The 22,555-nt window shown below is 44.6% G+C and overlaps 1 protein-coding gene across 3 annotated transcripts in view; it reads left to right on the top strand.

Annotated features, from left to right (window-relative positions):
* Positions 1 to 22,555, top strand: part of STAT6 (signal transducer and activator of transcription 6) — a 254,858-nt gene that overhangs the window by 166,203 nt on the left and 66,100 nt on the right. For all 3 annotated transcript variants that reach the window (XM_069758539.1, XM_069758541.1, XM_069758542.1), the window contains exons 14-15: positions 1,480 to 1,616; positions 5,404 to 5,550. In XM_069758539.1, the coding sequence (XP_069614640.1) occupies positions 1,480 to 1,616; positions 5,404 to 5,550 (284 nt within the window). The remainder of the gene's footprint in view (positions 1 to 1,479; positions 1,617 to 5,403; positions 5,551 to 22,555) is intronic.

Raw genomic sequence — 22,555 nt, 5'->3', positions numbered from 1 at the left:
AGTATATTAACACACACAGACACTACACTGCATACATATATCCATAATCCACAGATTTAGTGAAAAAAGCATCTTTAAAAGGCATGTGTGTAAAAAAAGATTAAAAAGATATTTAATTCAAGAAATAAATCATATCTAAACAAACCATAGGAACTTAAATGGGGATTGTGGTGCCCCTGTTCTGTTACATCAAGAATGGAGGGCGTTTTAATTGTATAGTTTACTCCTCATTGCTGAGATATCCTAAGTAAAGAGTTCATGTTACAAGCTCTTCCACTAAAGCTTGCAAGCGCCGCTTTGAAGCTGGCCACATCAATGTGCCCACCGCTGGTTGTATGCTTCCCCGTTAAACTTGTAAACTTGCTGTCATGGATGTTGTTTGGTTTGCTTGTTTGTTTTTTGTTTTTTTTTGCTTAAATAAATATTTCAGCTTGTTTCATAAAACATCCTTCACCCTGTCTAAATTTGCATTTTGAAAAACCCAAAGACACATAATAAATGGGCAATTTATTATAAAATATTTTTATGTACTTTATTTATAGAGACGTTGTGTTATGTCATGACTCATCATAGGCTCAAGTCACTTGAAAAATCCCAAGTTATATTGCTGTTTATTTAATCAACTATGAATGGAGTTTGCAATGCAGTACGATTATTGCGTTGTAGTCAAAAAGTCCAAAGTCTAAAACCAGATAGGGAGTTCATGGGTCCGTAACACTAGTCAAAAGACAAAAAAATTACCGGTCAGTATCCAAGCAATACAATATTTGGCACTTGACCTAACCTCTATGGCCGGGTGCAGACGATCCAGAACTGGCAACGCTTTGGATGCAGCACATGTCCACTCCATCCAAAGTGCTGACGGCTATCGAACGCAGGTGAATCCACATGTGTTCACATCCAATACATTCTATGGGTGACTGGCGTCTCCGCAAGAAAAAATGACATGCTGCAGTCTGGAAAGACGCGCCACATGTCAGTCTCCGCGGGTGAGCCGTGGGCATCTGTGCACGCATAGTGGGCATGGGATTTCTTGATATCCCATCCACTATGCTGTAACATTTGGACGCTGTGGGTTGGAAGCTCCACAAGTACACAGGGTCCTTCCCGCAACATTTACTGACCGTGTGCACATACCCTTTCAAACATACAGTACCAGGACATCTTATCATCTGTCAAGCAAGCCAGTTATGTTACAATGAATAGAGACAAAAATAATTGATATAATCCTGATGTGGTCCATGATATACATGCAGTCTGTATATGAAGTGGAGAACTAATGTATTGCTTATAGATTAGTAGTGTGAACAGGGTAAAAAGTACATTTTTTACATGATTCAAACTAACATTAGAGAACAGTTTACAGGAATAACTTTGTCACTAAGTGTGAGTATACACATACTCTGGGAAATACGTGCATGAGAACCTGTATTTGCTGAGTATGAATAACATGGTGTCATTCATTTCTTTTTGTTGCAGCTTAATAATGGGATTTGTCAGTAAGCAGTATGTACACAAGCTTCTCAGCGTTGAGCCGAGTGGTACATTTCTCTTGCGGTTTAGTGACTCAGAAATTGGTGGCATCACAATTGCACATGTCATTCGTGGAGAGGATGGTAAATTCAGTTTCTATCATAATTTGTATGATAATATAGTACAACAACTGCATGCTTCAAGGGTTAGTCCAAAATAAAAATACATTGTAAATGCCTATGTATTTAATGTCATAAGCTAATCTTTTTTTCTAGTACACTTTGATAAAAAAAAATTCCCTGTACCTCCCTCACTACACTCTCTATAACTGCTTTATTTTTGTTTTACTACTTCCTCTTGGATGACGCATTGTTTAAGAATCCTAGTGCATGCTGGGATATTCAAATCTCAGTTTCAGGGGTTAGTCTAGCCCCTGCACTAGTGAGCATGTGTCAGTTGTCAATGTCAATGTATGCTTAGTAGATTCTCGTCACTGTCGAATATGAACAGTGACAGTGCGCTCTCTCAACATCTCAGATTAGCAGGAGAGCACACTGTCAGTGTGCATTGTAAGAATACCCAGGGTGCAGAGACCAGCGCTGCCCTCGCAAATTACGTCATGTCATGCCGAGGAGACACCTGTGAAACAGGAGAGAAAGAAATTAAAGGGTGAAGGACACTTCCAAGAAAGTGTGGGGCGGAGTGAATGCCCCCCAAAAAAAGACAAATGGGGCATATAGACTCAAGGTGGATTCAAGTAGTTGTATTACGCATTTCTGGCTTCAGCCAAGCCCTTTTTCAAATCAAACCACTTTGTCAAAGAAGTTCGATTTGAGAAAGGACTCAGTTCAAGGCAGAAATGCGTAATGAAACGACTGGAGTGTGGAACCTCTCATCCCTTAGAGCACCGTGGTCATTTTCCAACACCTATCCTCCAGATTACTGTATACCCACAGTAGTAGTGGCTTCCTTCCGTGCCTTCCTTTCCGCCCTCCCTCCTTTTCCCTATGTAAATCTAGTCTCATTAGCCAAGGAAGCATGGTCCTCACAAAGATTCCCCTACAGAAGAGTTAAGGATCAAACCTTCTTGACTAACAAGATTAGATTTACATTCAGGGAAGAGGAGGCCATATTTCAGATGCAGGAACAAAACAAAGATAATGCTGGATTCTTTAGATCCATGGTATTTAGGCCAGCTACAAAATTACATGATTATGGCAAATGGCAAGAACTCTTTAATAAGCAGTGACTTTACAATGAGTATTTGAGTTTTTGATGTTCCCGATTTTCTGCAGTATTATTTGGTAAATTAGGCTACTGTCGTTTTTTTCGGGTTTTTTTAGTGCATTTTTTTACATGCATGTCGATTTTGACCCTGCAGTTTGTCTTTTTTTGGCATGTTGTGTTTTAAATAAAACTGTTTTGTTTATGATTTTTCCTGGTATTTGACTTTGACAAAACTTTATTGACATTCTTAGGTGTGGATTACATGCGGTTTTGATGCGTTTCTACCATGGAAACACACTTAAGGTCGGCCTCACACTCAGCGTATAAAAATACGGTCCGTTATTTACAGCTGTAATACACAGAAAAGTCCCCAAATAGTGGTCCGTATCTCATCCGTAGGCAGGGTGTGTCAGCGTATTTTGCGCATGGCATCCTCCGTATGTAATCCGTATGGCATCCGTACTGCGAGATTTTCTCGCCGGCTTGCAAAACCAACATACAGACATACAATGGATCCATGGGCTCAAATAATCGTAAAAACATATATACTGTATTTAAATATATATATAAACTGTATATATATGTCAGTGAGACACATATATATATATATATATATATATATATATATATTAATATATCATACAGCGCTAGATAGCTTAAAAGCCGCTAATTCAATTGCCGGCTTTTCCTATCTCCTTCACAAACCCGACATGATATGAGACATGGTTTACATACAGTAAACCATTTCATATCCCTTTTTTTTGCATATTCCACACTACTAATGTTAGTAGTGTGTATGTGTAAAATTTGGGCGCTCTAGCTATTAAATTAAAGGGTTAAATTGCGGAAAAAATTGGCGTGGGCTCCCACGCAATTTTCTCCGCCAGAATGGTCAAGCCAGTGACTGAGGGCAGATATTAATAGCCTGGAGAGGGTCCATGGTTATTGGCCCCCCTGGCTAAAAACATCTGCCCCCAGCCACCCCAGAAAAGGCACATCTGGAAGAAGCGCCTATTCTGGCACTTTGCCACTCTCTTCCCATTCCCGTGTAGCGGTGGGATATGCGTTAATGAAGGGTTAATGTCACCTTGCTATTGTAAGGTGACATTAAGCCAGATTAATAATGGGGAGGCATCAATTATTACACCTATCCATTATTAATCCAATAGTATGAAATGGTTAATAAAACACACACATTATTACAAAGTATTTTAATGAAATAAAGACACAGGTTGTTGTAATATTTTATTATACTGGTAATCCACTTGAAGACCCTTGTCACCTGGAACAAATGTAAAAAAAAAAAAACAACAATATTCCATACCTTCCGATGATCAGTCTCGTCCCACGCTGTAAATCCATCTGAAAGGGTTAACTAATTTTACAAGCAGAAGCCTGCTAATGCAGCCGCCTCTGCCTGTAAAAACCCGGTGAATGAATGGAATGTAGGTGAATGACCTGTAGTTAAGTCGAGTTGCGGTGATGCGCCCTCTGCTGAATGTCCTCATATGAACTCGAGCGTGGGAAAATATTCAGAAAAGTTCCCATCATTGTACCGTATGCAATCCGTATTTTCTGCACCTCTCATACGTCCGTAAAACTCGCTAGTGTGAGGCTGGCCTAAAACGCATGTGTGTTTTTCACTTGCAGAATTTCCGTACCTAATGCAAGTCCATGGGGAAATTCCGCACAGTACTCAGCGTACCCGCAAGAGAAATTGACATGCTGAAGATTTGAAACACACACCACAGGTCACTTTACGCTGCACTAACAAGAAGCAGAGTGGGCATGAGATTTCTACAAATCCCATCCACTTTCCTGGAACTGTAAGATGCTGCGTTTTTGACTCAACAAAATTACATACCATAAAAACGCACCAAAAACTCATCCAGGGAACTTAAGTTACCCATGTCAGAAAAAAAACCAATGAAATACTTTTATGGCCTTTTATTAACCAATATTACATTAGAAACTGAAGTCTAAATAGCTGAGAAGATAACAGTCCAAAGTTCACAATGTAGCCATGTAGAAAAGCAAAGCTATGATCATTAGTTTTTTATGGCACAGTATTGTAAAAGTATCTTTGTGATATTTGTGATACACTATCCAATGGGGCATGACACCATTATTTTCTCTGGGAATAATATGGAGTTGAATAAAACAAAAATGAATGTTTTAGGGACATATGAGTACAATTTGCCTCAATGGTTCCATGCAACTTGGAGGGTACAAGGTTAGGTCAGCTGTAATCAGCATAAGGTTCCCTTTTTTTAAATTATACCATCATTTTCTGATCGGTGGGTGTCTGACGTTTGCGGTTCCTACTGATCCCTAGAATCATATTCATGACTAGTGGCCGTGTTCCTTATGCCACAAATCTTACTCCAGTCACCGCCTAGAGTAAGATTTGTGGCAAGGCTAACACCATGTCAGAAATGGTGATGAGCGAATGTGATCGGATAAGGTATCGAACAACAGCGAGACATGCAGCCATGGGGACTGGAACATATTATCAAACTGTATCTGATCGTGTACATTTCAAACTGTTAATGTACAAACACAGATGCAACATGAATGTAAAAAACAGACACACTGATGAAATATGGATGACGATGATACAGAACTTTTCTGGATGAAAATCAGACGATTTTTCTGAACCTAGCCTTACGATGTGTACATTTCTGTAATCTTTTCTTGTTTCAGGTTCTGGACAGATTCAAAATATTCAACCATTTGGTGCTAAAGATCTTCAGATCTTGTCTTTGGGCGACCGGGTGAAAGATTTGAAACAGCTGACATATCTGTACAAGAAAGGGAGAAAAGACGATGCCTTTGACAAATACTACAAAAGTAGGTGGCCATGTCAATAATTTTAATAAGGAATTATTTAGGAGAAATCAATTTCCAATAAATAATTATTTTCAACAGAATGAGAATTACAGCACCATGAAAACCTATAAGTCATTAACCTCGGTACTGCGGCGTTCATGAAGAAATTGAAAAACCCTACCCTTCTTACAGCTGTCCGCACATGGGGAAAATAATTCAAAGGTTCTCTAATTTAACGTCAGACTCAGGCTATGTGCCCATGTTGCATTTTTTAACCGATTTTGCCGCATTTTTCCGTTGCGGAAACGTTTAAAAAACACTTACAAAACACATCCCATTATTTTTAATGGCATTCCACAATTGTTGTGCCCATGCTGCGTTTTCTCCACAGCGGAAACGCATCGCGGAAAAAAAATGCAGCATGTTCATTAATTTAGCAAAATCGCGGCAATGTTGCCACTATATAATTGTACTGGGACGCATGGAAAAAAATGCATGAAAAACGGAAGAAAAATGTGACAAATACGCAATAAAAACGCAAAAAAAATGTGAAATAAAAGCTAGAAAAACGCAAGCGGATTTCCTGGCAAGGGGGTCTGGTTTTGATGAGGAAAATTCTGCTTACATTCTGCAACGTGGACACATAGCCTCAAGCTTGTTGGAAGGGATGTATTACCTGTCAACCTCATCTGAAAAACTCTCTATTTTCTTGTGCAATCAGTGCCACTGTGCCACCATGAGACTTTTTTGTAGCGCTACTGAATTATTTCAAGGAATACAATCCACATGAATACAGCAGTGATTTAGCTTTCTATAATGCTGTAGACAAGCCCCCGATCCGACCTGAATATACTGCAGTGCGCAGGCACCAGGCCTCTCTGACCTTTCCCAGCGCCTGTGCACTGCAGTACTTTGCTCTGCCCTCAACAGGGCAGGGAAGTACGCCTGCACAGGAGAGCAATGCCAGGGAGCGATTAAGAAGCAGGAGGGCAGCGTCGCAAGAAGATGGGAGGTGCCGGACCCGAACCTGCAACACCCATCCGACCGGACCACACAGGACCGCCCCCCAGGTGAGTATAATAAAACATATTTTTCTTCACTTGCAGGTCGGACCAGGGGCTTATCTGCTGCATTATAGGATGCTGTAGATAAGCCCTGAAAGGCAGTGGCCGCATCTCATAACGGCCAAAACAGGTGACAGGTTCCCTTTAATAGCTAAAATTACTAAGGGTAGGTGCACACGATCTGTAAACGCTGCAGGTTGGATGCTGCGTACTTTTGCATCCAGATGTTATAGCATAATCAATAGGATTTCAAGAAATCCCCTGCCACTATGCGCCCACAGACTCTCGCGGATCACCCGTGGAGATGGACGTGCGGCGTGTCTCTCCAGACCGCAGCATGTCAATTTATTTTGTGGAGACAATAGTCTGCAGCATGTCAATTTCCCTTGTGGAGACATTAGTCTCCGCAAGAGAATAATGTATTGAACGCGGTGAATCCGCACAATTCAGTGAACACATGTGGATTCACCTGCATTCTATAGGCGGCAGCGCTTTGGACACAGCAAACATGCGCTGCTACTTCCAGATCGTGTGCACCTGACCAAAGTAGCTCCATGTAGCTTTAGTCTTAAGAACGAATACAATCTAATATATAATTGCCTAGAATACTACTTCCTGCAATTTGTGCCAACTTCCTGTCCGGAGCTAATGTCCGGAGCTAATGTCCGGAGCTAATGTCCGGAGATAAGTGACGTCAACAGTGTCCAGTGTCTGATTGGTTGCCGCCTGCTGCGAGCGACCAATCAGAAACGTGCCGTACTGTGACACACTCCGCCCGCCATTTTGGTGTGATTTTTGAATTTTTACCTCACAGCAAGTTTCTACAGCGTGGAGGCGGGCCCAGTGACGTTGCTCTTCAAGCTCCTGCCGAATTTCGTCAAAAAAATGATAATACCATTTACCAAAACTATATATATTTAGTTGTGAAGTGGTTCAGTGACATTTTCACACCAATTTTGAACTTTTGTTTGGTGTTTTCTCCATATACTGCCTATTATTCACTGACTGTTATACTGAGAGACTGCCGTTTATTAACCTCTTCTTTGCCACATTGGGTATATTGCTCTATTATTTGCCACATAAGGACATTGTCCATTATTGCCCAGCAATTTCTCTGCAATATAAACTGCCTATTTATTAATATCTGCATTCCTGCAAAGAACTATTGCCTATTATTAACTGGCTATTTTCCTACTACCTGACACTGCCTCTTATTAACCTGTTGTTTGCCACCACCACGCTTAAAGCTGTTTAGCTTAGCCAACATGAGCTCTAATAGTAAGGATACTAATGACACAGAGCCCAAAGCTGCTGATGGCGCACGTAAGATTAGGTCTGATAGAAAGTATACTAATAATGCAGAGCTGGTGAGTGCAGCCATTTTTTGTTCTTTCTTACTATTATTTATTAATTGTATTATTCTTACATTTGAATAAATAAAGTATATATGGATTCTAGACTCCCGATTCTTTAGAATCGGGCTGCCATCTAGTTATATATAATATACTATTGTTTCCTACTATTAGGCTTTATTCCCACATCAGTATTTCATTAGTAATTGTATGCCAAAACCAAGATGGTGTCCAAAACACAGAACATCTGTTAATCTTTCAATTATAGTTTTTTCTGTAACTTCCACTCCTGATTTTGGCTTACAAATATTGATACAAAATACTGATGTGTGAATAAGCTTTTTGGTTGTGCTTTTGTCTGCATTCACAAATTGTGGCCAAGGTTCTGCCTCAATAAGGCTGAGGGTACGCTCACACTGGATAGCATTCAGCCTAATCAGAGGCGTAGCTAGGGTATTGGCTCAGGGGGGTGAAGCTTCTGAGTGGGCCCCTAACAGGTAACCCTGATTACAACTCGGTGATGCGCCCTAATAGTGGAGGAGAACCTCAGCAGATGACCGCGCTGCTACTGAAGATAATCTCTATATAACGACCAATATGGATATTACCACCATATGGTCAGTGGTAGATACCAGCCCTACAGAACATAGATCACAGCACAGTTACAGATAATGTCTTACCGCTGATGTTCTTTATGATGGAGTCGTCACTTTTCCGTCTGGCCCAGACCAACATGACAACTTCTTCCAGCCACGACTCATCTGCAGAGAATACAACAAAGACACATTTCACTTCTCATATTCCAGCCCCATCACCATCTATTCCCAACCTGCACAAACTCCTCATCCTGCTGATGCCCCAAAACTGAGCCGCTGCTGCCGTATGTGTCCCTATTTCTGCCCCTGATACCCCAATACTGAGCCTCTGCTGCTGTATGTGACCCTATTACTGCACCTGATACCCCAATACTGAGCAGCTGCTGCCGTATGTGTTTCTATTACTGCCCCTGCTGTGTGGTTCTGTGTGCCCTCTAAATTCTAAAGCACCCCACTATAATATAGCAATGCCAGGTGCAAGTGCCCTAGAAAAGAGTGCCCATATTTTGCCCCCTAGAAAGTAATATTGTCTTGTGCACCTTTGATAGTCACAGTAACCTGAGTTCCCCTATAACAATAAGTGCCCACTTTACATTTAATAATGTCCCGAGTTTCCCCCCTGTACAGCTCCCCTATACACAGCATGATGCTCTCTTATACACAGTATACTGACCCCTTAGTAGCCACCAAACTGATGGCTCCAGCACTATAATCCCCACACTGTATGATGCCCCTCTAGATAGCCTCCATATAGTATAATGCACCAGATCGTCCTCAATATAGTATAATGCACCAGATAGTCCTCAAGATAGTATAATGTACCAGATAGTCCTCAATATAATATAATGCACTCCCCATAGGCCTACTCTATATTGTATAATGCACCCCTCATAGGCTGATGCTATAGCACAAGGCAGCACCCATAGGCAGACTCTGTAATATAAGGCAGCCCCCATAGGCAGACCCTGTAGTATAAGGTAGCACCGCAGGCAGACCCTGTAGTATAATGCAGCACCCCTATAGGCAGACCCTGTAGTATAAGACAGCACCCCTATAGGCAGAACCTGTACTATAAGGCAGCACCCCTATAAACAGACCCTGTAGTATAAGACAGCACCCCCATAGGCAGACTCTGTACTATAAGGCAGCACCCCTATAGGCAGACCTTGTAGTGTAAGGTAGCACCTACATAGGCAGACCCTGTAGAATAAGGCAGACCCCCCATAGGCAGACCCTGTAGTATAATGCAGAACCCCCAAAGGCAGACCCTGTAGTATAAGGCAGAACCCCCATAGGCAGACCCTGTAGCATTAGGCAGACTCCCCCATAGGCAGACCCTTTAGTATTAGGCAGACCCCCTCCCATAGGCAGACTCTGTAGTATTAGGCAGACTCCCACATAGGCAGACCCTGTAGTATTAGGCAGACCCCCCCATAGGCAGATACTGTAGTATTGGGCAGCACCCCTTAAAAAAATAAATAATCACCTCTCTTCTTCCTGGTTTCTGTGCTGCTAATTGCTGATCCTGCAATGACGCGGGGGGCCCACTGCTGGCACTGAGCCAGTCCCCTCATTTTTTGGTAACCAGCTACGGTAAAGCAGACAGCTAGGAACTGATATTACCAGACTGGGAAGGTCCATGGTTATTGTGCAGTTCCCAGCCTAAAAATGCCAGGCTTAGTAGTGGTGTATCACATGTAGTCCACAAATGGAAGCCTGAAAAACATAAAAAAGGAACATATATATAATAAACTGTCCCTCGTTCACCAATTTATTTAAGAAACGGTCCACGCAGGTTGAATATAATCCAGCAATACCAGCACCCAGCGACTGTGAACAGCAGTGAGGTTATTTACATTTCTGCTCTTTAGGCCATGTTCACACGTTCCTGATTTCCCTGCTGTTTTTTCTGCACTAAAAACCGCAGCTCTTGGCAGAAAACGCAGGTGCTTTTTTGTTATGCGTTTTTGGTGCATTTTTTGATGCGGTTTTTGATGCGGTTTTTAGTGCGTTTTTTTATGCAGTTTTCTGTGCAGAGTCTGTGTGTTTTCTAGGAAGTTTTTTAGGGTTAAAATGGCTGAAAATACCCTAACCCTACCCCTAACCCTAACCCTACCCCTAACCCTACCCCTACCCCTAACCCTAACCCTAACCCTAACCCTATTCTAACCTTAGTGGAAAAAAAAAAATTCTTTATTTTTTTTATTGTCCCTACCTATGGGGGTGACAAAGGGGAAGGGGTCATTTACTATTTTTTTTATTTTGATCACTGAGATAGGTTATATCTCAGTGATCAAAATGCACTTTGGAACGAATCTGCCGGCCGGCAGATTCGGCGGGCGCACTGCGCATGCGCCCGCCATTTTGGAAGATGGCGGCGCCCAGGGAGAAGACGGCCGGACGGACACCGGGAGGCCCGGTAAGTATAAGGGGGGAGATGAGGGCACGGGGGGGCGTCGGAGCACGGGGGGGTGGCATCGGAGCATGGGGGGGTGGGATTGGAGCACGGGGGGGGCAGCCACACTCCGCCCACGCACTTCCTGCTGCAGCGGTTCTGCACCACAAACCGCAGAAAACCCGCAGATATTTTTTTCGTCTGCGGGTTTTACTGCGGGTTTGACCTCACAATGGAGGTCAATGGGTGCAGAACCGCTGCAGTTCCGCAAAAAGAAGTGACATGGTACTTCTTTTTTACCGCGGCTATTCAGCGCGGCTTTTTTATTGAATTTCAGGATCATGTGCACAGTGGTAACTGTTTTCCATAGGGTACATTGTACTGTACCCTGCATGGAAAACAGCTGCGGACCCGCAGCGGCAAAATCGCGGCTGTTCCGCAGTTAAAAACGCACTGTGTGAACATGGCCTTACAGTCACTGGATTCTGACATCACCGCTCAGAGTATCCAGCTCACGCTGCACTAAGTGAGAACCAGTGACTGTGAATAGCGTTAATGCTACTCAGGGTTGCTGGGGCCGGATTCGGGGAATGTCAAGAGAATCACTGGACTACATAGGAACTGCGTGGGAACTTTTTTTTTACTATAGTGGTGGACCTTGTCTTGTTTTTATTTATCTCATTTTATGTTTTCCAGGTTACTGTTTGTGGATTACGTCTGACACTCTGGACTACGTCGGACCTGCATGTTTTTTTTTTCTTAAATAAATTGCTGAAACAGCGAAGTGTCAGGGAGTGTTTTTTTAAATTAAATATTTTTTGGTGTGTTTTTTTATTACTGGTTTAGTAATGATGGTTTCTGATAGATGCATCTCCATCACTAACAGCAGGGCTTGATGCCAGCTATGATTTTTGACAAATCACAGCTGACGTCAACCCCAACTAAGATTACTCTGATTGCCAAATGGAACTGGGCAATCAGGAAGAGCTGGGGCAAAGCAAAAGAATTGGCACATCTGGGGCAGCTGCGGGTTGGTACTTTTAGGCTTGGAAGGGACGAATAACCAGTGAGCTTCCCAGCCTAATAATATCAGCTCACAGCTGTCTGCTTTACCTTTGCTGGTTACCAAAAATGAGGGAACCCCAAGTGGTTTTTTTTTTCATTTTTTTTAAATTTGTTTACTAGCTTAATACATGTATAGTAAACTGCATGGCATTAATTGTATATCTCACTGATGTCTATCTATATCTTTGCACATCTGTACACATAAACATCTGTAATTTCTATTCTGCATTCTATTCTGGTACGTGTGACATGGATGGAGCACATGAAAGGCACACAGATGTCACATGGATGGTACACATATACACACGTATGGCCAACAGAAAGCCACATGGATAGTAAAAAGGTACCATCTCACACATACTATTTTTAAGTGGAGGAGGCATTAAAGGGAACCTATCATGTCCAAAAGCACTATATACCTGCAGGTATAGGGATACACAGACAAAATAATCATAACCTCCCTATAGCTGCTCGCTTTCAGTCATAGGGTGGAATAGTGACTATGAGGGTATGTGCACACATCAGGATTTTCTAGCAGAAATTTCCTGACAAAAAACGGACATTTCTGCCAGAAATCCGCATGCGTTTTTTTCGCGTTTTTGACACGTTTTTGTTGCGTTTTTTGTGCGTTTTTTCCCAAATGCATAGAATAGCGGGAAACAACGTGAATAATCCGCAAAATTAATGAACATGCTGCTTTTCTTACCGCAATGCATTTTTTTGCGGAAAAAAACGCATCATGTGCACAAAAATTGCAGAATGCATTCTAAATCACAGGATGCATATGTCTGCAGTATGTAATGCGTTTTTATCGCAAAAAAAAAGGCGAAAAAACACGAAAAAAGTATGTTCACACCTCTTAAAACCACAAATAGTTCAAATCCACAAGATTTGATTGAAAAGTTTTTGCTACTAATACTTATGAAAAAACGAACATACCCTAACCGCTCCCTGCACCGACCTTATGACTGAAAGTGATTGGCTACAGGGAGGATATAGGTTAGTTTTCTGCCTATAGCTGCTCTTCCAGTAAGGTAGGTAGGCTTTTAATGTTATTTACCAGCATAGTGACCCTGTATCTGCAGGTAAATAGTGATTTTTCACATGATAGGTTCCCTCTAAGCCTCATTCAGAAGTCTGTTTTTTTGTATGAGTTTTATCCCTGTTATAGTGTACAGTACATGCATGATCTAGGGTTGAGCGAAACGGGTCGAACATTTTCAAAAGTCGCCGACTTTTGGCTAAGTCGGGGTTTCATGAAACCCGATCCGACCCCTGTGCGGGGTCGGCCATGCGGTACGCGACTTTCGCGCCAAAGTCGCGTTTCAATGACGCGAAAAGCGCCATTTCTCAGCCAATGAAGGTAAACGCAGAGTGTGGGCAGCGTGATAACATAGGTCCTGGTCCCCACCATCTTAGAGAAGGGCATTGCAGTGATTGGCTTGCTGTCTGCGACGTCACAGGGGCTATAAAGAGGCGTTCCCGCCGACCGCCATCTTACTGCTGCTGATCTGAGCTTAGGGAGAGGTTGCTGCCGCTTTGTCAGAAGCAGGGATAGCGTTAGGCAGGGTCCATTAACCACAAAACCGCTTGTGCTGCAGCGATTTCCACAGCCCAACACCACCCTCGGTGTGCAGGGACAGTGGAAGTTTTTTTTTTTTTTTTTCCCCACAGCGCTGTAGCTCATTGGGCTGCCCTAGAAGGCTCCCTGATAGCTGCATTGCTGTGTGTACGCCGCTGTGCAAACCAACTGCTTTTTTCAAAGCACAAATCCTCTTGTTCCTTCCTTTCTGCACAGCTATCTTTTTTGTTTGTCCACACTTTTTATTTCATTTGTGCATCAGTCCACTCCTTATTGCTGCCTGCCATACCTGGCTGAGATTACTGCAGGCAGGGAGATAGTAATTGTAGGACATTCCCTGTTTTTTTTTTTGTTTTTTTTTTGGTGGGAGATTAAGATTGGCAATTTGGCATTTCTGCTAGAGTGCCATCCCTGTGTGTGCCATCTCTCTCACATAGTGGGCCATAGAAAGCCTTTTCATTTTTCTGTATTTTTTTTTGTGGGGTGTATAAATTCTCCCTGATAAAAATACAGTGGGAGATTAATATTGGCCTTTGGGCTTGTGTGCCAGTCCTGAGTGTGCCATCTCTCTCACAAATAGTGGGCCATAGAAAGCCTATTTTATTTTTTTTTGGGTTTTATAAATTCTCCCTGAAAAAAAGGGAGATTAATATTGGCCTCTGGGCTTGTGTGCCAGTCCTGAGCGTGCCATCTGTGCCAGCCCTGAGCGTGCCATCTCTCTCACAAATAGTGGGCCATAGAAAGCCTATTTAATTTTTTTTTTGGTTTTATAAATTCTCCCTGAAAAAAAGGGAGATTAATATTGGCCTCTGGGCTTGTGTGCCAGTTGTGAGCGTGCCATCTGTGCCAGTCCTGAGCGTGCCATCTCTCTCACAAATAGTGGGCCATAGAAAGCCTATTTAATTTTTTTTTTGGTTTTATAAATTTTCCCTGAAAAAAGGGAGATTAATATTGGCCTCTGGGCTTGTGTGCCAGTTGTGAGCATGCCATCTGTGCCAGCCCTGAGCGTGCCATCTCTCTCACAAATAGTGGGCCATAGAAAGCCTATTTAATTTTTTTTTTTGGTTTTATAAATTCTCCCTGAAAAAAAGGGAGATTAATATTGGCCTCTGGGGTTGTGTGCCAGTTGTGAGCGTGCCATCTGTGCCAGTCCTGAGCGTGCCATCTCTCTCACAAATAGTGGGCCATAGAAAGCCTATTTAATTTTTTTTTTGGTTTTATAAATTTTCCCTGAAAAAAGGGAGATTAATATTGGCCTCTGGGCTTGTGTGCCAGTTGTGAGCGTGCCATCTGTGCCAGTCCTGAGCGTGCCATCTCTCTCACAAATAGTGGGCCATAGAAAGCCTATTTAATTTTTTTTTTGGTTTTATAAATTTTCCCTGAAAAAAGGGAGATTAATATTGGCCTCTGGGCTTGTGTGCCAGTTGTGAGCGTGCCATCTGTGCCAGTCCTGAGCGTGCCATCTCTCTCACAAATAGTGGGCCATAGAAAGCCTATTTAAATATTTTTTTGGTTTTTTAAATTCTCCCAGAAAAAAAGGGAGATTAATATTGGCCTCTGGGCTTCTGTGCCAGTCCTGAGCGTGCCATCTGTGCCAGTCCTGAGCGTCCCATCTCTCTCACAAATAGTGGGCCATAGAAAGCCTATTTTTTTTTTTTTGGGGTTTTAGAAATTCTCCCTGAAAAAAAAAGGGAGATTAATATTGCCCTTTGGGCTTGTGTGCCAGTACTAAGCGTGCCATCTCTCTCTCTCTCTCAGTCAGTGGGCCATAGAACGCCTATTTTTGGTTTTATTTGTTTTCTAAATTCTCCCTGAAAAAATCATTTTATTTTATTTGGTTTCTAAATTCTTCCTGATAAAATCATATTTTTTTTATTATTTTTTTTTCTAAAGTCTCCCTGAAAAAAAAAAAAAAAAACAGTGGGAGATTAATATTGGCCTTTCTGCTTGTGTGCCAGTCTTGACTCCTGGGTGCGTCATCTCTCAGTCAGTGGGCCATAGAACGCCTATTTTTGGTTTTATTTGTTTTATAAATTCTCCCTGAAAAAATCATTTTATTTTATTTGGTTTCTAAATTCTTCCTGATAAAATCATATTTTTTTTATTATTTTTTTTTCTAAAGTCTCCCTGAAAAAAAAAAAAAAAAAACAACCAAAAAAAACAGTGGGAGATTAATATTGGCCTTTCTGCTTGTGTGCCAGTCTTGACTCCTGGGTGTGCCATCTCTCTCTCTCTCTCTCTCTCTCTCTCTCTCCAATTGTGGTCCATAGAAAGCCTATATTTTTTTTCCTTGATTTGGGTTCCAAAATCTACCAGAGAAAATAACTCCATCAATCATTGGTAGAAAAATATTGGCCTCTGGGCTTGTGTGCCACTCCTGATTCCTGTGTGCGTCATCTCTCACTCAGTGGCCCATAGAAAGCATATAGTTTGTTACATTTGTTTTCTAAATTCTCCCTGCAAAAATCTATTTTTTTTTTTTGGGGGGGTTTCTAAAGTGTTCCTGAAAAAAATAAAAATAAAAAAAAAATAATAGTGTGACATTAATATTAACATTTGTGCTTCAGTGACAGTCCTGCGTGTGGGGCATCTCTCTAATTTGCAGCCACCAAAAAAAGAGTGTGTAACATTGGGCCTGATTTTCGCTGTGGTCTCACCAACCTGTAAAGGGGTAGCTAAATCATACTGAAGTTATAGCTCACCGTGTAAGTTGTGTAACTGCAACAAATAACGTTAGTTTGGTTACGTTTTTAAAACAATGAGGAAGTCTAGTGGAAGAGGTCGTGGCCGGGGGCGTTCATTGTCAGCTGGTAATGAGGGTAGTGGTAGTGGTGGAGCATCAGGTGGTCGTGGGGAAAAAAATATTGCACCTAAGTCTGGAGCTGTGGAGCCAGGTTCGTCGTCCGGCTACACAAGGCCTCGAACGCTCCCTTTTCTGGGATTAGGAAAACCGCTTTTAAAGCCGGAGCAGCAAGAGCAAGTTTTGGCTTATCTTGCTGACTCAGCCTCTAGCTCTTTTGCCTCCTCTCGTGAAACTGGTAAAAGTAAAAGCAGCGCGTCGTTAGTGGATGTTCACGGTCAGGGACAAGTCACTTCCTTGTCCTCTTCAGCAAAAACAACAACAGAGAAGAATGCAGCAGGCGACACAACGGGTTACTCCATGGAGCTCTTTACACATACCGTCCCTGGCTTAGAAAGTGAAGCAGTTAACAGTCCATGCCCATTACAAGTTGAATCTGACATGGAGTGCACTGACGCACAGCCACAGCCAGACTACTATGCTGGTCCTTTGACTCAGACCACAACATTGCCCTCGCAGGGTGCTGATCAAGAATCAGACCCTGATGAGACTATGTTGCCCCATCACGAACGCTATACCACCGAACGACACGGTGACACAGACGAAGTTGCGCAGGAGGTACAAGAAGAGTTATTAGATGACCCAGTTCTTGACCCCGATTGGCAGCCATTGGGGGAACAGGGTGCAGGCGGCAGCAGTTCTGAAGCAGAGGAGGAGGAGGGGCCGCAGCAGGCATCAACATCGCCACAGGTTCCATCTGCCGGGCCCGTATCTTGCCCAAAACGCGTGGCAAAGCCAAAACCTGGTGGAGGACAGCGTGGCCATCCGGTTAAAGCTCAGTCTGCAATGCCTGAAAAGGTATCCGATGCTAGAAAGAGTGCAGTCTGGCATTTTTTTAAACAACATCCAATTGATCAGCGCAAAGTCATCTGTCAAAAATGTTCTACTTCCTTAAGCAGAGGTCAGAATCTGAAAAGTCTCAATACTAGTTGCATGCATAGACATTTAACCACCATGCATTTGAAAGCTTGGACTAACTACCAAACGTCCCTTAAGGTTGTTGCACCCTCGGCCAATGAAGCTAGTCATCAACGCAACATCCCTTCCGGCAGTGTAGGACCACCATTTAGCGCACCACCTGCTGTATCTGTGCAGGTATCTTTGCCAGGCCAAAGCAGTCAGGGTCAGGGAATCACCAGTTTCGTAGTAGGAAACACTGCATCTAGGGCACCGGCGGCAACAATACCATCTCCCACCGTCTCTCAGTCTGCCATGTCCACCGGCACCCCCGCTAGTTCCACGATCTCCAGCTCTCCAGTCCAGCTCACCCTACATGAGACTATGGTTAGAAAAAGGAAATACTTAGCCTCGCATCCGCGTACACAGGGTTTGAACGCCCACATAGCTAGACTAATCTCGTTAGAGATGATGCCCTACCGGTTAGTTGAAAGCGAAGCTTTCAAAGACCTGATGGACTACGCTGTACCACGCTACGAGCTACCCAGTCGACACTTTTTTTCCAGAAAAGCCATCCCAGCCCTCCACCAGCATGTTAAAGAGCGCATCGTCCATGCACTCAGGCAATCTGTGAGCACAAAGGTGCACCTGACAACAGATGCATGGACCAGTAGGCATGGCCAGGGACGTTACGTGTCCATCACGGCACACTGGGTAAATGTGGTGGATTCAGGGTCCACAGGGGACAGCAAGTTTGGGACAGTTCTGCCTAGCCCACGGTCTAGTAAACAGTTGTCTGTAGCCGTTCGCACCCCCTCCTCCTCCTCCTCCTCCTCGTCCTCCTGCAGAAGCAAGAGCTCGTCCACAGACCGCAGTCGCACAAACACTCCATCCGCACCTGCCACTGTTGCACACCAGGTCTCCCATTATGGGGCAGCTACTGGCAAACGTCAGCAGGCTGTATTGGCTATGAAGTGTTTGGGCGACAATAGACACACCGCGGAAGTTCTGTCCGAGTTCTTGCAGCAAGAAACGCAGTCGTGGCTGGGCACTGTAGATCTTGAGGCAGGCAAGGTAGTGAGTGATAACGGAAGGAATTTCATGGCTGCCATCTCCCTTTCCCAACTGAAACACATTCCTTGCCTGGCTCACACCTTAAACCTGGTGGTGCAGTGCTTCCTGAAAAGTTATCCGGGGTTATCCGACCTGCTCCTCAAAGTGCGTGGACTTTGCGCACATATCCGCCGTTCGCCTGTACACTCCAGCCGTATGCAGACCTATCAGCGTTCTTTGAACCTTCCCCAGCATCGCCTAATCATAGACGTTGCAACAAGGTGGAACTCAACACTGCACATGCTTCAGAGACTGTGCGAACAGAGGCGGGCTGTTATGTTTTTGTGGGAGGATACACATACACGGGCAGGCAGTAGGATGGCAGACATGGAGTTGTCAGGTGTGCAGTGGTCGAAGATTCAAGACATGTGTCAAGTCCTTCAGTGTTTTGAGGAATGCACACGGCTGGTTAGTGCAGACAACGCCATAATAAGCATGAGCATCCCCCTAATGCGTCTGCTGATGCAAAGTTTGACGCACATAAAGGATCAGGCGTCTGCACCAGAGGAAGAGGAAAGCCTTGATGACAGTCAGCGATTGTCTGGTCAGGGCAGTGTACATGACGAGGTACCGGGCGAAGAGGAGGTGGAGGATGAGGAGGATGATGGGGATGAGTATATTTTTAATGAGGAAGCTTTCCCGGGGGCACGGGAAATTGGTGGCGTGGCAAGGCCGGGTTCTGGTTTTTTGAGGGACACAAGTGACGTAGATTTGCCTGCAACTGCCCCTCAACCAAGCACAACCGCAGATTTGACAACGGGAACTTTGGCCCACATGGCGGATTATGCCTTGCGTATCCTCAAAAGGGACACACGCATTACAAAAATGATGAACGATGACGATTACTGGTTGGCCTGCCTCCTTGATCCTCGCTATAAAGGCAAATTGCAAAATATTATGCCACATGAGAACTTGGAACTAATATTAGCAACAAAACAATCAACTCTTGTTGACCGTTTGCTTCTGGCATTCCCTGCACACAGCGCCCGTGATCGTTCTCACACGAGCTCCAGGGGCCAGCAGACCAGAGGTGTTAGAGGGGCAGAAATCAGAAGTGGCGTTGGCCAGAGGGGTTTTCTGACCAGGTTGTGGAGTGATTTTTCTATGACCGCAGACAGGACAGGTACTGCAGCATCAATTCAAAGTGACAGGAGACAACATTTGTCCAGTATGGTTACAAACTATTTTTCATCCCTTATCGACGTTCTCCCTCAACCGTCATTCCCATTTGATTACTGGGCATCCAAATTAGACACCTGGCCAGAATTGGCAGAATATGCATTGCAGGAGCTTGCTTGCCCGGCAGCTAGTGTCCTATCAGAAAGAGTATTCAGTGCTGCAGGTTCAATACTAACAGAAAAAAGGACTCGTCTGGCTACCCAAAATGTAGATGATCTAACCTTCATTAAAATGAACCACAACTGGATTTCAAAATCTTTTGCCCCACCCTGCCCGGCTGACACCTAGCTTTCCTATGAAAAGGTCTTGCCTGTGGACTATTCTGAATGACTTTTCCAATCTCGTAATTTTCTTCACCTGATTGTCCAGCATACGACATGTTTCCACCTCACGAAATGGCCAAACTCCCCACACGGGGCCGTGCTATCGCCACTTTGCGCTTGGACCCTTGAGAGTGCTGTTTGTCTGAAGAGGTGGGTGTGGCCGCTTTTGGTCGACGGCACTGCCACTGGGTCCCTCATAGTACAATAAAGTGTCTCTGGCGGTGGTGGTGCGCACCCAACGTCAGACACACCGTTGTAATATGAGGGGCCCTGTGCCTGTACAGCCGGCCACAAGACAGTTCCCCCCCCAGCTCAAACAGTGCTCTACCACTAGCAAAATTATCTCTCACAGCTTCACCAATGTGTAGTCTAGGCGCTGACATCCTTCAATGCCTGGCACTGACAATACCATTGTTTTGACATTTTTGTTATGTTAGGCCTTCGAAGCCTGTCTGCAGTCCCTTCTTTCTACAACTACTACACTGACCAGGCCACTGCTGGCCGTGTTACCCTGGAACCAATTTAAAAGTGCCTACAGTCAGCCCAATTTTGTTATGTTAGGCCTTCGAAGACTGTCTGCCGTCACTCCTTCCACTAGACTTCCACTGACCAGACCACTGCTGCCCGTGTACCCCTGGAACCAATTTAAAAGTGCCTACAGCCAGCCCAAGTTTGTTATGTTAGGCCTTGGAAGCCTGTCTGCGGTCACTCCTTCCACTAGACTTCCACTGACCAGACCACTGCTGCCCGTGTACCCCTGGAACCAATTTAAAAGTGCCTACAGCCAGCCCAAGTTTGTTATGTTAGGCCTTGGAAGCCTGTCTGCGGTCACTCCTTCCACTAGACTTCCACAGACCAGACCACTGCTGCCCGTGTACCCCTGGAACCAATTTAAAAGTGCCTACAGCCAGCCCAAGTTTGTAATGTTAGGCCTTGGAAGCCTGTCTGCGGTCACTCCTTCCACTAGACTTCCACTGACCAGACCACTGCTGCCCGTGTACCCCTGGAACCAATTTAAAAGTGCCTACAGCCAGCCCAAGTTTGTTATGTTAGGCCTTCGAAGCCTGTCTGCGGTCACTCCTTCCACTAGACTTCCACAGACCAGACCACTGCTGCCCGTGTACCCCTGGAACCAATTTAAAAGTGCCTACAGCCAGCCCAAGTTTGTTATGTTAGGCCTTCGAAGCCTGTCTGCGGTCACTCCTTCCACTAGACTTCCACTGACCAGACCACTGCTGCCCGTGTACCCCTGGAACCAATTTAAAAGTGCCTACAGCCAGCCCAAGTTTGTTATGTTAGGCCTTCGAAGCCTGTCTGCGGTCACTCCTTCCACTAGACTTCCACAGACCAGACCACTGCTGCCCGTGTACCCCTGGAACCAATTTAAAAGTGCCTACAGCCAGCCCAAGTTTGTAATGTTAGGCCTTGGAAGCCTGTCTGCGGTCACTCCTTCCACTAGACTTCCACTGACCAGACCACTGCTGCCCGTGTACCCCTGGAACCAATTTAAAAGTGCCTACAGCCAGCCCAAGTTTGTTATGTTAGGCCTTCGAAGCCTGTCTGCGGTCACTCCTTCCACTAGACTTCCACAGACCAGACCACTGCTGCCCGTGTACCCCTGGAACCAATTTAAAAGTGCCTACAGCCAGCCCAAGTTTGTAATGTTAGGCCTTGGAAGCCTGTCTGCGGTCACTCCTTCCACTAGACTTCCACTGACCAGACCACTGCTGCCCGTGTACCCCTGGAACCAATTTAAAAGTGCCTACAGCCAGCCCAAGTTTGTTATGTTAGGCCTTCGAAGCCTGTCTGCGGTCACTCCTTCCACTAGACTTCCACAGACCAGACCACTGCTGCCCGTGTACCCCTGGAACCAATTTAAAAGTGCCTACAGCCAGCCCAAGTTTGTTATGTTAGGCCTTGGAAGCCTGTCTGCGGTCACTCCTTCCACTAGACTTCCACTGACCAGACCACTGCTGCCCGTGTACCCCTGGAACCAATTTAAAAGTGCCTACAGCCAGCCCAAGTTTGTTATGTTAGGCCTTGGAAGCCTGTCTGCGGTCACTCCTTCCACTAGACTTCCACTGACCAGACCACTGCTGCCCGTGTACCCCTGGAACCAATTTAAAAGTGCCTACAGCCAGCCCAAGTTTGTTATGTTAGGCCTTCGAAGCCTGTCTGCGGTCACTCCTTCCACTAGACTTCCACAGACCAGACCACTGCTGCCCGTGTACCCCTGGAACCAATTTAAAAGTGCCTACAGCCAGCCCAAGTTTGTAATGTTAGGCCTTGGAAGCCTGTCTGCGGTCACTCCTTCCACTAGACTTCCACTGACCAGACCACTGCTGCCCGTGTACCCCTGGAACCAATTTAAAAGTGCCTACAGCCAGCCCAAGTTTGTAATGTTAGGCCTTGGAAGCCTGTCTGCGGTCACTCCTTCCACTAGACTTCCACTGACCAGACCACTGCTGCCCGTGTACCCCTGGAACCAATTTAAAAGTGCCTACAGCCAGCCCAAGTTTGTTATGTTAGGCCTTCGAAGCCTGTCTGCGTCCCGTTCTTTCAACTACAACTACACTGACCAGGCCACTGATGGCCGTGTT

This window comes from Ranitomeya imitator, chromosome 3, assembly GCF_032444005.1.
Source record: "Ranitomeya imitator isolate aRanImi1 chromosome 3, aRanImi1.pri, whole genome shotgun sequence".
NCBI classification, from domain to species: domain Eukaryota; kingdom Metazoa; phylum Chordata; class Amphibia; order Anura; family Dendrobatidae; genus Ranitomeya; species Ranitomeya imitator.
The sequence above is the reverse complement of the archived record's forward strand: the minus strand, read 5'-3'. Positions and strand labels throughout refer to the sequence as shown.